This window comes from Taudactylus pleione, unplaced genomic scaffold (assembly GCF_031769625.1).
Source record: "Taudactylus pleione unplaced genomic scaffold, aTauple2 ptg000085l, whole genome shotgun sequence".
In the NCBI taxonomy this organism is placed as follows: domain Eukaryota; kingdom Metazoa; phylum Chordata; class Amphibia; order Anura; family Myobatrachidae; genus Taudactylus; species Taudactylus pleione.
In genome coordinates this window covers 448,256-461,730 of record NW_028284487.1, presented here as the reverse complement: position 1 = coordinate 461,730, position 13,475 = coordinate 448,256, and the positions used below count along the sequence as shown (strand labels likewise).

The window sequence follows — 13,475 nt, the reverse complement described above, 5'->3', positions numbered from 1 at the left end:
ACACCCCATACACTATCAGCCACACTGGCTCCCTATGGATGTGTACATCTCCTACACTATTAGCCCCATTGTCTCCATAAATACATGATAATAGAAAAATTGCATTATTTTGTGAGAAAAATAGTAATATAATTTTAATACTTATAATTTATAGTCGACCATGTGACCAGCTGGGCTGCTGAAAATGGGTCTATATTTATCTGGGGGCCCGGAGCTGAAGCTTCATCCGTATCATTGTTAATCTGGCCCTGGGTAGGTGATCATGGAAGAGATTTATCAAAGTTTGGCAAGAGCTAAAGTGGAGAGAGCTAAAGTACCAACCACTCAGCTCTTAACTGACATTTTCAGGCACAGCCTGTAAAATGACAGTTGGGAACTGATTGGTTGGTACTTTATCTCTCTCCAAACTTTGATAATTCTCCCCCAACGTACTTTTTAATAGTATTGTACTAGGATTGTAGGTTAATGGGGTCTATTCATTATGTTATTATCGGGGTCCGATAATTAATATACTAACTCGGCGTGAGCGTCGCAGCAATTCATAAATGCTCCGGTGCAGAGACAGCTGTTGCAAAGTGTCTCCCACCGAAGTGCTTCACTGCTCCTTTCAAAGCAGTAAATCTATTCACTGGTCCTTTCAGAGCAGTGACACTAGTGCGCATGCGTGACCTATGGGTCACGCATGCGCACAAAAGCCCCGGCATCCGGCAGAAGGACCTGGACAGGGGCGGAGGGATCCTAAAGGATCCTTCTTTGCAACCCAGGACTCCTTCCATAGAGAAGGAGCGGGTTGCGGGGGCAAACACCATCTGAAGATGGAGAATGTAGGAGATATCTGTGATACTAGTGTATGGGGACAGCAGGCCATTCCGCGAGAGGAAGGTAAGTAGGAGATTTCTGTGATACTAGTGTATAGGGACATCAGGCCATTCCGCCAGAGGAAGGTAAGCAGGAGATATCTGTGATACTAGTGTATGGGGACAGCGGGCCATTCCGCCAGAGGAAGGTAAGCAGGAGATATCTGTGATACTAGTGTATGGGGACAGTGGGCCATTCCGCGAGAAGAAGGTATGCAGGAGATATCTGAGATACTACTGTATGGGGACAGCAGGACATTCCGCGAGAGAAAGGTAAGCAGGAGATATCTGTGATACTACTGTATGGGGACAGCAGGACATTCCGCGAGAGAAAGGTAAGTAGAAGATATCTGTGATACTAGTGTATGGGGACAGCGGGCCATTCTGTGAGAGGAAGGTAAGTAGGAGATATCTGTGATACTATTATATGGGGACAGCAGGCCATTCCGTGAGAGGAAGGTAAGTAGGAGATATCTGTGATACTAGTGTATGGGGACAGTGGGCCATTCCACGAGAGAAAGGTAAGTAGGAGATATCTCTGATACTAGTGTATGGGGACAGCGGGCCATTCCGTGAGAGGAAGGTAAGCAGGAGATATCTGTAATACTAGTGTATGGGGACAGCGGGCCATTCCGCGAGAGGAAGGTAAGTAGGAGATATCTGTGATACTAGTGTATGGGGACAGTGGGCCATTCCGCGAGAGGAAGGTAAGTAAGATATCTGTGATACTAGTGTATGGGGACAGCGGGCCATTCCGCGAGAGGAAGGTAAGCAGGAGATATCTGTACTGTACACAGCCACTTGCATTGACACGCCTACGGCACGCCCACTGAATGCACCATTTTGCCACATCCCAGTCACTGCCCAGGAATGCCCTGAACTTTTCCACTACATTTCTGATACCTTGGAGTATATTTGCTAAAGTGAGAGTTTTTAGAAGTGGATATGTTGCCCATAGCAACCAAACATTTAACTAGCACCTTCTAGAAGATAATAGCTAGATTGTGATTGGTTGCTATGGGCAACATCTCCAATTCTGAAACTCTCACTTTAGTAAATTTACCCTCTTGTGTCTCAATCACAACAGCGTCTTTATGCATACACTTTGTGTAACGCATGCGTCCTAGGAGTTATTAGTAATTTTTGGCGCAGTTGCAAAAAAATTGCTGAACTGTGTGAATATCTGCATTGCGTGTGGTGTGTGTGCGGCTCTGAATCAGTCTCTGCCCAGCTTTTATTTCCTCCACTCCACTCCACTCCCTCCCCTGGTTATTAGAACCAGTCTCTGTCCAGCTTTTTTTCCTCCACTTAACTCCTGCGTAAACATCGTCATTGCCTACAACCACGGTCATCTCTTCCATTGGGCTTGTTGGGCAGTTGCCCAAGGGCCCGAAGCTTGCAGGGGCCCGCCAACCCGCCCCTCTGCAGCCGCGGCCAGTTGGTAAATTTATGATATTTGTTTAAGCCGGCCGCCGGTGTACTGTATTCTGATCTAACCTCCCCCACTCCATCCCCCCCGGTGACAAGTACTCACCTCAGCCCCAGTTTCACTTCATCCGCCGGCTTCAGAGAGAGTCTCTCTGCATGTATGGGAGGTCTGATGGGCATGCAGGAGAGTTTAATTTTATTGACCATTTACATTTTTTTCCCGTGAATGGGTGGGTAGGGGCCCCAGTGCATTGCTTTGCCCAGGGCATTGCTTTGCCCAGGGCCCACACTGTTGTTAAGACAACCCTGCCTACAACTCTGAATCAGGCCCATAAGCCCCCAGCAGAGACAGAAACTAATGCATTAAGAGTTGAAAATACCTGGGATAGAAATAAGACTGAACTGAGACTAAATGTATATGTATATTTCTTGTTTACTGTCTCAATATTCCTTTCTACTCACACAGAAATTGTTGATGGCAATCTGAAGATGACCTTGGGTATGATCTGGACTATTATTCTGCGTTTCGCCATTCAGGATATTTCCGTTGAAGGTAAGTAGACAGTATGTCTTTGTGCATAATTAGGACCCTTTAGTGAAGTACAGTAGGTGTGAGATGACACTATGCTATTTGGATTTTAAAATACTGTACAATAATTAGATATCAGAGGGCTGGGAGTGGGTGGGCGAATACAGCAAACTAGGTCCTACAGCCGCGCCCCCAGCATGTTGTGGTTATCAGTGGCTCCTACCATCTTAAATATGGGGGGGCTACTGTTGCCCGTGCTGCCTGCACTGTGGACACAGGCTTCTAGGGGCTGCATCAGCTGCGACTGCCAACTGCCTGTCCTGTGTGTGATTGGCAGGTAGCGCTTCCAGTGGGTATACCTCATGTTACTCAGGATGTCCTGTGTAATCATGCTGCAGAGGCCAGGAGATCTGTGTTGGAAGATGCATACCCAGGCCCTGGTACGCTATGAAAACAGGGCAGATATGTCCCCGCTTTCAAAATGACAACCCGTCACCTCCCCCTATCCACCCCCAAACTCTGATCTGCACATGCGCAGTATAGGCCCATAGTCACCAACTGACTGGCAATTATTATTATCCTTTATTTATATGGCACCACAAGGGTCCGCAGCGCCTTACAAAGTACAAAAACAGAAACAGTATGAACAAGAACAGGAATAAAAGTGACATACATTACAGAACATTGCAGAACATGGACATTGTTTATAAACATTGCTGCATTAGCAGTCATAATGCTCAGGTAAGCAGCAGGGCCGCAGAACCCAAAGGTTGGTTACTGATGTAGGCACTGGGGAGGAGACGGTGGTAAAGTGAGGGAAGAAAAGCATATGCGGGTCATGCTATGAGACGGGGGTTATATATAGAAAACAACGGCCTGTCTAACAGATATTCCCTATGTGCAGTAATCCCTCTATTATCCCTTCCGGCACCTCTTGTCATTATGGTGTACAGGGCTGTCCCTGCTGTCCTACATCCTGGTAGAAGTTTTGTTCAAATTTTGCCAGAGCTAATAGCACCAAATACATTTCAGCAGCTTCTACTGAACATAAACGGGCCCCAATGTGATAGGCTGCTGGTTATCAGAATCTAGAAGCTACTGTATAACGCCAAAATAGAACTGGTTCCCGCAAATCGCATTATTATTATTTGGGCCATGGGATGATTTACAATTGTATCTAGATTTTCAAGTATGCACACTCACAAGTTAAATATGTCTGTCTTTGTTATTAAGAGGAGATAAACAATTTTTTGTGCGTTTTTGCCCAAAAAAGGAGTTTCTAACGTTACTCAAAATGTAACAAGCGCATTCCATGGAGATTTCTCCGAATGCACCTCACATTTTGTGTCATTTCGTCACTGCCATAGCTAACTATGGTGGCAAACTGCTGTGGCTACTCACCAAGTTACAAAAATCATAGATTTGTGGCGACTGTCAAAAACAACATCACACCTTTGTTATGTATACATAAGGTCCAGACAAGGCCCTGTATCCTCTGTTATATATATAATGTAATGTGCATGCGTTATAGGTTTGCCCATACACAGTTCTGAAAAAAAATATTGTGGTTGTCAGATAGTCCTGTGCATGCACAATCTGCCCACACACATGGAACCACTGGATGGAAATGGATCCCCGGAGGGGTAAATTAGTGACTCTCTGGCCACTGTTATATTTATATTATTCTAGTACAACCAGCGACCCATGCGACAAGCAGCAATGCAGGATGTCTCTTAGCGCTGAGGTAAAGAACATTTTATACATTTCCATCAATGTGTTGTAATAAGCTTACTCACATCTCAACTACTAATATGGATGGAATTTGCACAACTTGCACCTTCTTTGTGTATGTATAAAGGGAATGGGTATGAAATACCGCCAGCCGCATGGCCGGCGGTTCGATTCCCATCAGCGGCAGCCCGACAGGAGCAGAGTGCGACGCAGCGGAAGCCCGACAGCACTGGAAATCCCGATCGTGGATAGGTAAGTATCCACTAACCTAACCTAACCCCCCCTAACCCTAACCCTCCTTAGGGGTGCCTAACCCTAACTTCCCCCCCAAGTGCCTCACCCCAATCCCCCCTCTAAGTGCCTAACCCTAACCACCCCCTTCCCCGCTACCTAAACCTAAGTCCCCCGGGGGGGTGCCTAACCCTAAATGCCCCCCGGGGGTGCCTAACCCTAACCCTCCCTCCCCCTAGCCTAACCCTAACCCTTCCGGGGAGTGCCTAACCCTAAGTCCCCCCCAGGAGCCCTAAACCTAACCCTCCCCCCCCGCGGCTGTCCACTCGCTGCGCCCGGCATCACTACGATCGTGATGCCGGGCGCCGGTCTCCCGGCGTTGGGGAAATGCGGGCGTCTACATCTAGACGCCCGCCATTTCACCCATGCCGGGATAAGACAGTCGGGAAGCCGGCTGCCGGTATATAGGCAGTTGGCTTCCCGATTGCTTCCCGTATAAAGAATCCACCTACCTTACACACAATTCTGTTATAACTCCAGTGCTTTTATTGTGGCGTTTCACAGGGGGGACAGTATCAGCACATTTTTTTTAATTTTTTGTCTTATTTTTAATTAATTTAGAACTAATTCCGAAAACAGGAAAAAAATCAGTGAAATAATTTTAGAAATGAATAGAATTAGCATCTGAGCACTTATCCAGAGCGTGGAAGTTACTATAACTCTTTTATCACCCTGTTACAGGTGAATGCCAGAATGTCTTTTCATAGAAAACAAGCACTGTGTAACTAGCACTGCTGATGGGTGTCCCCCATGCCAGTCACATAAATCATTAACACTAACATCATTATTAACTAAAGCTACATACACACGTAAAGATTTTCTGTACAACCATCCAACTAGTTGATTGGTTGGAATGAAAATCTGGTAAGGTATGGGAGTAACTGATGATCAGCAAGTTGCTCCTAAATGCCAGAAAACAGAAGAAAATGGTCGTCAGACAAGTTTGATAAATGTTTGATCTAAACAATTTCTTCAAATAACAGTTTTTGTCCATTTTCCAGCATTTGGGAGCAAATTGCTGATTGTCATTTTCTTTCATACCTTACCAGATTTTCATTCCAACCAATCAACTAGTTGGATGGTTGGACAGAAAATCTTTACGTGTGTGTGCAGCTTTACTCTAAAATAAATACACAGACACAAGGTTTGGATTCTAATTATTTAATAAGCAAAGTAAATGTAAATATTAATGGGCACATTAATGTATGGTGGCTAAGAAAGGACAGACAAGAACTCAACAAAACCCTACAATGCACTACTAACGTAAACAACGTGCATTGTAAGCAAAAACCAACAAGGTGCACAAACACAACCATAATATGGGTATTCAACTCCCCTTCTGTACTTGAACACCTTTCCCGTGAGGGAGGTGTTCGCTGCCCTTGTAAGGTGAGTGCACACGTAACTTTAAACTTGCAAGTCTAACTTGCACCCAGCCTGCTGTTAAACTAACCACAAGAAACATGCTAAACAGCACGAAAAAGGAAAAAAACATAAAACTGAAGAGTCACCAACAAAGAGGCTTAGGGGTATATTGTTGAAGTGTTGCCCATAGCAACCAATCAGATTCTACTTATCATTTATCCAGCACCTTCTAGAAGATAATAGCTAGAATTTGATTGGGGAACACCTCCACTTCTATAAACCCGCACTTTAGTAATTATACAAATTAGGCCCAAGAAGACAATTTATAATAAAAGCCTCTGAAAACTCACCTCTTAAATCCAATAGGCTAACCAATATGTGACTGACACGTGGGCCAGCCGCCCCCAGCCTGGTTTAAGCCACTTCCTGCTTATTCTACCCTCAGTATGAAATTCCATCGGTGAGTTACCCATCGATGGTGCCATTGGTGGTTAACCTCAATGGTATGAAACCATCAATGGGGAACCATTGATGATTTCCCCTCCAATCGTCATTCCTGGCTTAATATTCACTGGGCAGCAGGCCAATCAGAGTTGGGGGCGTGGCTTTGTGTCCCGTCAGGGGGGCAGGGCTATGCTCAGTGTCCCACTGCCACAGAGCGAAAAAAAAAAAACCATCACAAGTCTCTGTGTCAGATGGAGGAGAACCATTGTATCTATGCCATCAACGGCAAAACCATCAGCCATCAGTGGTTAACCATTAATGATTGCTAACCATCGATGGTTGATGAGCATCCCTAGCAATCAGTTCTTCATCAAGTGGGTGTGGGTAACTTCTGTCTGCAAACCTTTGTGTACTGCATTTGCACATTAACGCTCCTGAAGCACAAGAGCTTTAACTATTATATATACATGCACCTCAAAATACTGGCAATAATCCACTTAGATTCAACTAAGAGGTGCTGAGGTGCGGGTGCATGGTAATGCTGAGCGCACCATTAAGGCCCCCCTGCACCACTATAGTGCGACTCACCGCAAATTACATCATCAAGCACCCAAGCCGCCTAATTTACTATGGAAGGGGTTGGAAGGAACCCGGACATTCCACAGAATATGCTGATTGTTACTCTCTCAAGTTTTTATTTAGAATGATGCCAGCAGAGCAGGCCCCATCTGAGGGAATATAAACGGTGGTCACACATTTGATTAACCTTGTATGCCCCAGGTGATAATACAATGATTTGGCTATTTTTCTGCTGTTTTCTGGTTGAGAAAAATCATACAATAAAACTGATTCTAGCTTATCTGTGTGCTGGGTATCTCAGCTGACCTCTACCTAGTGAGAAGGAAAACACAGACGTCTGAGCTCTCATCCATAACTTCCCTGTTACTTGTACAACAGCCAGAGCTATTGTTAGTTTTTACTTTGCTCCAAAATATTTCTGCACATTGTAAAATAGATAATTATAATGCTACGGAAAAGCTACATGGCTGGAGAGGAATACATAATATTTGCTGTTTTTGGTGGGAGAAATGAATATAATACCATAATTGATGGATGGTGAAATCAACCACGATGTTGTAATTATTATTATCCGTTATTTATATGGAGCCACAATGACTCTGCAGCAGCGTACAAGGCCGCACTGCCCATTTTGCACTTCTGGCAAATGCCAGAAGGGCCGATGGCCAGATGTGCTAGTCCAGCGTTAAACCCTGGCCGAGCAGCTCCCCCTCCTGACGCTCTGCTCGACTGGGACACTGAGAGATGCGGGTGTGCCACGAGGCCAGGCCCCCGTGACTCGCGACAAACCCCTGTGAGACGTAACCATGCCCCTTTTGAGGCAAGGCCATGCCCCTTTTTTGGGCACACGCGCAGGGGGACTGCCAGGGCTGCCCAGCATCCCCAGTCCGTCCCGGGCAGCGTATATAATGTCACAGACCAGAACATCTCATTATAAATATAATAAAATTACATAATTACAGTATTCAAATTCTATTACTATGTAGAGAATACAGAGGAGAGAGGGCCGTACTTGTGAGAGCTTACAATCTAGAGGGGCTATGCTATGGGTGGCGCAAACAGGGTGAATGGAGCAGAGACTTGAGATTAGGAGGAGGGGTGGAAGGCTTCAGTGACGAAATTAGATGAGTTTTAAGTGCACGTTTTAAGGCTGGGACGTGGGGGCTGAGGGCAAGTCTGATCAGGGAGGAGGTGGTCATCAGAAGAAGAGCAGACACTCAGTTGGAACATTGTGCACAGCACAAAAACTGAACAGTTTATTCAGGCAGGAAAATCTAATTTGTCTTTGCTCATGTCCCAAAGATGAGTGACAAAAACAAAGGGAAGTTTTCCTACCCTCGGAACCCGTTATGTGAGCAGCCACACATTGCAGGAGGCCCGATGGAAGCTCACACTTAATTGAATCTGTCCTTAGTGCTCAAAATAGGCCAGTCCCATTTGTAGCTTCAGACTCATGCACTCATTATATGCAGTGTACAAAAAGATTTTCTGACATATTTGGGGTAAGACACAGAGTGGCTGAAGCTGAGTAACACACAAGTCAGATGTAATTGCTCCCGCATTGTGTACATGGATAGGAAATGTGGATATTCGCACATATACAGAATTGTATGCATCTATGTGACCGCACAAACCCTATCCATATGCTGGGTTTTATAGCTGGTATCGTCATTAGTGCGCACTTACCCATCCTTATGCTAGGTGCAAGAGATCCATCTGAAAACAGGGATAGTTAAATGTACCATTTCTGCATAGCCCGCGATACTGCCAACCAACCCTTGCTAAATACTGACTATAATAGTGCAGATGCCCCACTACCTCCCAGTACTGCTCCTTCGGCCACTAGTGGAGATTGCCCACAACTCTGCAGTGTTGCTATAAGTGTGCCCTCAGCTCTGCAGCAGGAGTAGTGTGAATAGTACACACATGAACTGTCTGCAAAACTGACTTGTACCCAGAATTTCTCCCACTTAGGTGCAAGTAGAATGATTTTGCCTTTTGTGTTAATAATTTGAAGATTATTATTTTAGTAACTACTCTATAGACCTGCAAACCAACAACATTATTCATTGGAAATACATAGGGGAAAAATTATCAAGCATTTTTGGAGTGTATTTGGCCAAGCACTTTGAGTCCTTTAGGAGAAAAGCGCTATATAAATAAAATTATTATTATTATTATTATTATTATTATAAGTTATAGGCCGCTGGATTTATTAAAGCTAAACTGCTGTAAAACCACTGTAAAACTGCAACACGCAGAAACTCATCACGGCAATTTCTGACATTTTAAAAAGATACTAGGAATTTAGAAGATTCAAAACTGCTGCACATCACAATGCGAGTTCTCACCCTCCGTAGTACAAAACCAGCAGTTAGGAGGACAAATTGCAAGCAGTGTCCTGCGATGTGGCCTGAGCACAAAGCTCAGCATCAAGAATTTACCCCACAGTAATGAATTCTTGCAGAGCATGTCATGCTGTAAATCAGGAAGGAATACTGCATGATGTTTTTGTGACCCCGTTAACAGGGTTCTCAAGCCCTGCATGCAATTTCTAATAGCTTTCTTTCTCAATTGCTCTTTAATTTTTATTTATCATAATGTCCCTTTCACGCAAGCTGGTTGTATTTTTTTATACTTTTATACTAAAAGTTGCAGAAAATATATATTTACTTATTAAGCTATTTGTATATAGTTGGATACAGGGCCGTAGCTAGGGTAGTGCGGCCGGTGCCATGGAACAGGGCACCACAGGTCAGGGGGCGCTGTTTGGACCTGTCAAATTTCTGTTTATTATCATTCTTGCTTGTAGCTTCCTCTTATTTCATCCCCAGCATCTCCTGGCCTCTCCTATATCTTCCTTGGCCCTTCCCCATGAAGCCATGGCCCTTTTTTGGGTGCATTATGTCCCTTTGAAAGGCGCCAATGCTCTTTCTGGCACAGGGCATCAAAAAGTCTAGTTACGGCTCTGGTTGGATATCAAACATATTATATTGTATGCAGTATGGAGGTTGCGGTATGTGGTCTGGAGGTACTGACTGATGACGATGTCATCAGTCAGTATGTCAACCTCACCATGCGGGCACCAGGATCCCACCACGGTTGAAATTCTACTTACAGCATGTTACCCCTTTAATCAGAGTTATAACCAGGTCCATAAAGAGTGGTGCTGTGCCCGGTTACTGTAAGGGGTGTGGCCTAATCATGCAGAGGTGGCCACGCCCCCTACAAAAAAGTATGAAAAAATAAGACTTGTGCACCACACAGGGGTCACTGTGCTCTCCTCAGCCAGGGGCAGATCCATAGGGGGGTCATGATCAATACGATCACCTTCCCCTAGCGCATCAGGTACAGGCAGGGGAGACTACTGCTGAGCTCAGCGGCAGCAACCTCCATGGACCGACAACAGCCCTGCACACAGCAGTGTGTGCTTAGCTGTGGAGAGATACTGCTACCGCTGACATGTAAGAGGGTGCGCTGGTGGACAGACCCAGGCTTCTGCCAGGCCCCTCTAAAATCCCAGGCTCCCCCCTCTTGGTGCCCCTGGTTATAACACCCACACAGTGCACAAGCTCTTTAGGTAGAATTTTACCCATGCATCGGCATAGTGATGTCATCTTAGTGACTGGTGATATAATCACTGTTGGCCTCCCATACACAAGCCATATATTTTGTATCTTACACCAATGCAATTGTCCACACTACTCATTTTGTCTAATTTAAACTGCGATACATGAATACAAATGTTACATTCATTGTGCCCTTTTAGAAACGTCTGCTAAGGAAGGTTTGCTGCTCTGGTGTCAAAGGAAGACTGCTCCCTACAGAAATGTCAACGTGCAAAATTTCCACATCAGGTACAGTAATATCATCTGTAGTAACATACAGTAATGATTGTAAGATAGTTATAGTTATACATAGAGGCTTATAGGAAAATGTTACAGCACTAGAGGAAGCAATGATGAATTGCAAGGGCCTGTTGGATAGTAAGAAAGGACATTCTGCCACAGTAGTGTATGACCTAGGCATGAGATACAATGGTGGATGGCACCATACACTATTAATGAGTCTGCAGTAGGGGACTTATTGTACTATGCACAGTAGTCTAATAAAATCAGGTTTCATCTGTTCATTTCTAAATTATTTTAAAAATAAGACGTGTTATGTATATAATTGCACTTAAGGGAGTCAGAGTCAGTCAAAAGCCAAGTGTAAGTGGAGACCTGATTCTATCTCATCTTGCAATTTGCTGCACCGCGCATGTGCGTCGTTTCACTTTCTGCGTCTTTTCACTCTCTGCGTCTTTTCACTCTCTGCGTCTTTTCACTTTCTGCGTCTTTTCACTTTCTGGGGTCTATTTACTAAGCAGTGTTAGGAGAAGTGAAAAGTGAAGAGTGAAAAGTGATAAGGTGCCAGCCAATCAGCTCCTAACTGTCATCTGATAGGCTGTGTTTGAAAAATGAAAGTTGGGAGCTGATTGGCTGGCACCTTATCACTTTTCACTCTTCACTTTTCACTTCTCCTAACACTGCTTAGTAAATAGACCTCTCTGTGTCTTTTCACTTTCTGCCTCTTTTCACTTTCTGCCTCTTTTCACTTTCTGCCTCTTTTCACTTTCTGCCTCTTTTCACTTTCTGCGTCTTTTCACTTTCTGCGTCTTTTCACTTTCTGCGTCTTTTCACTTTCTGCATTTTTTCACTTTCTGCTTCTTTTCACTTTCTGCGTCTTTTCACTTTCTGCGTCTTTTCACTTTCTGCATCTTTTAACTTTCTGGACGGGATGTAATAACAGTGGCGCTACTTACCGCCAGTCACAGCATCCCTACTGATCACATATGTACTAACATTTGTGATCAGTACCGCAAAGAACAGCTCTTCCTATAAGAGCTGTCCTTTGTGAGCCGCTCTTCGCCGTGGACTTCCGGGTTTATGACCCGGGAGTCCATCTGCGCATGCGCAGACTGACGCGGCAGCTGCGGGGCATGCTGGGAGTGATCCGTTCGGATCCCTCATACCAGCATGATGTGGTAGAAGCCCATAGGCTTCTATAGGGTAACGCCAGCAAAAGCTGGCATTACCCTCCGCATCGGAGAGTCGGTGGCCAGGTGATGGTACATACGGAAAATGTGGTAAAACCCCGAAAACTGGGTTTTTACAGCATTTTTCCTTTAGTACATCCCGGCCTCTGTGTCTTTTCACTCTTTGCGTCTTTTCACTTTCTGTGTCCTTTTTTTTGTCTCAAGTCTGACTTGGGACTTTCTGCGACTAGGGGACTGAGGCTGTGGCTGGAATGGTTGTATAATTGGGGGATGTGGGTGTGAGTGTATCTGCACTGGGCATGCAGTCACAATGAAAGCACAGTAAGGGTGTGTTATGGGCGTGTAGACGCAGCCTCCTGAAGGGCTCTGACTTGTGTCAGCTCTGACCCTGGTGCTGGTGTAAGTGTAAAGTTGATAGTGATGACTGTGAACCAATAACTGCGTCCGATTAGTCGCAAGTGTGAAAAACACACCCATTTATTCAAATATATGATAACAGCAGGATCAGTGCTTAAAAAGACACTTTTCATGGCAGGAACTCTCGCAAAGATGTGAAAAGTTTACATTTGCAATTAAGTTTCAAACTGACTCTAAATAAGGCACAAGGGCCCTCATTCAGAGCCACTCGCAAGCGGGCGCACGTACGTTAGGCGTACGTACAAAAATATTTAAATTCAAGGGCTCGCTCGTATTTTCGATCGCATCTAAAAATCCTCCCCAAACTCAGACGACCCCTCCTCTAACTAACGAGCGTGCGAAATAGCGAGCGTACATCCCCGAAATGGCTTGAAGGGAACGCACGCACAAGTATAAACCGGAAGTGGCCATGTCAGATGTCGATTACCTGCTCCTTTATTCTGCCTACCTCCATCAATCGTATCATGCCAATCAATGTATCAATTAGCTTAATGTTTTTATTTTTTTGATGTATGTTTATGTCAACAGTTATGTTGGGCCAATTTGTTTGATTTGGGAACATATCTTTGGGCAAAACAGATGTCCCCAAAATTTTTAAAATAAGTTTTTTTGTTTGAGCAATAAATTGGAAATTAAACAATGACATTGGATTGTGAAATTATTGTACAAATGGGTTACATTTAATCCTGGTCCAAAAGGCAAAAACTCGGCCAAAAAAAAAAAAGGGCTCTTTAAGGAACGTTTAAAATTCATATAATTCGGCAAATTCAAGAGGCACAAATAAAATGGTGCGAAA

General features: G+C 44.5%; 1 protein-coding gene across 1 annotated transcript in view; it reads left to right on the top strand.

Moving 5' to 3' along the window:
- Window positions 1-13,475, top strand: part of ACTN3 (actinin alpha 3) — a 150,536-nt gene that overhangs the window by 98,031 nt on the left and 39,030 nt on the right. Inside the window, exons 4-5 of the mRNA XM_088468295.1 lie at window positions 2,752-2,838; window positions 10,994-11,081. Of these exons, the coding sequence (XP_088324421.1) occupies window positions 2,752-2,838; window positions 10,994-11,081 (175 nt within the window). The remainder of the gene's footprint in view (window positions 1-2,751; window positions 2,839-10,993; window positions 11,082-13,475) is intronic.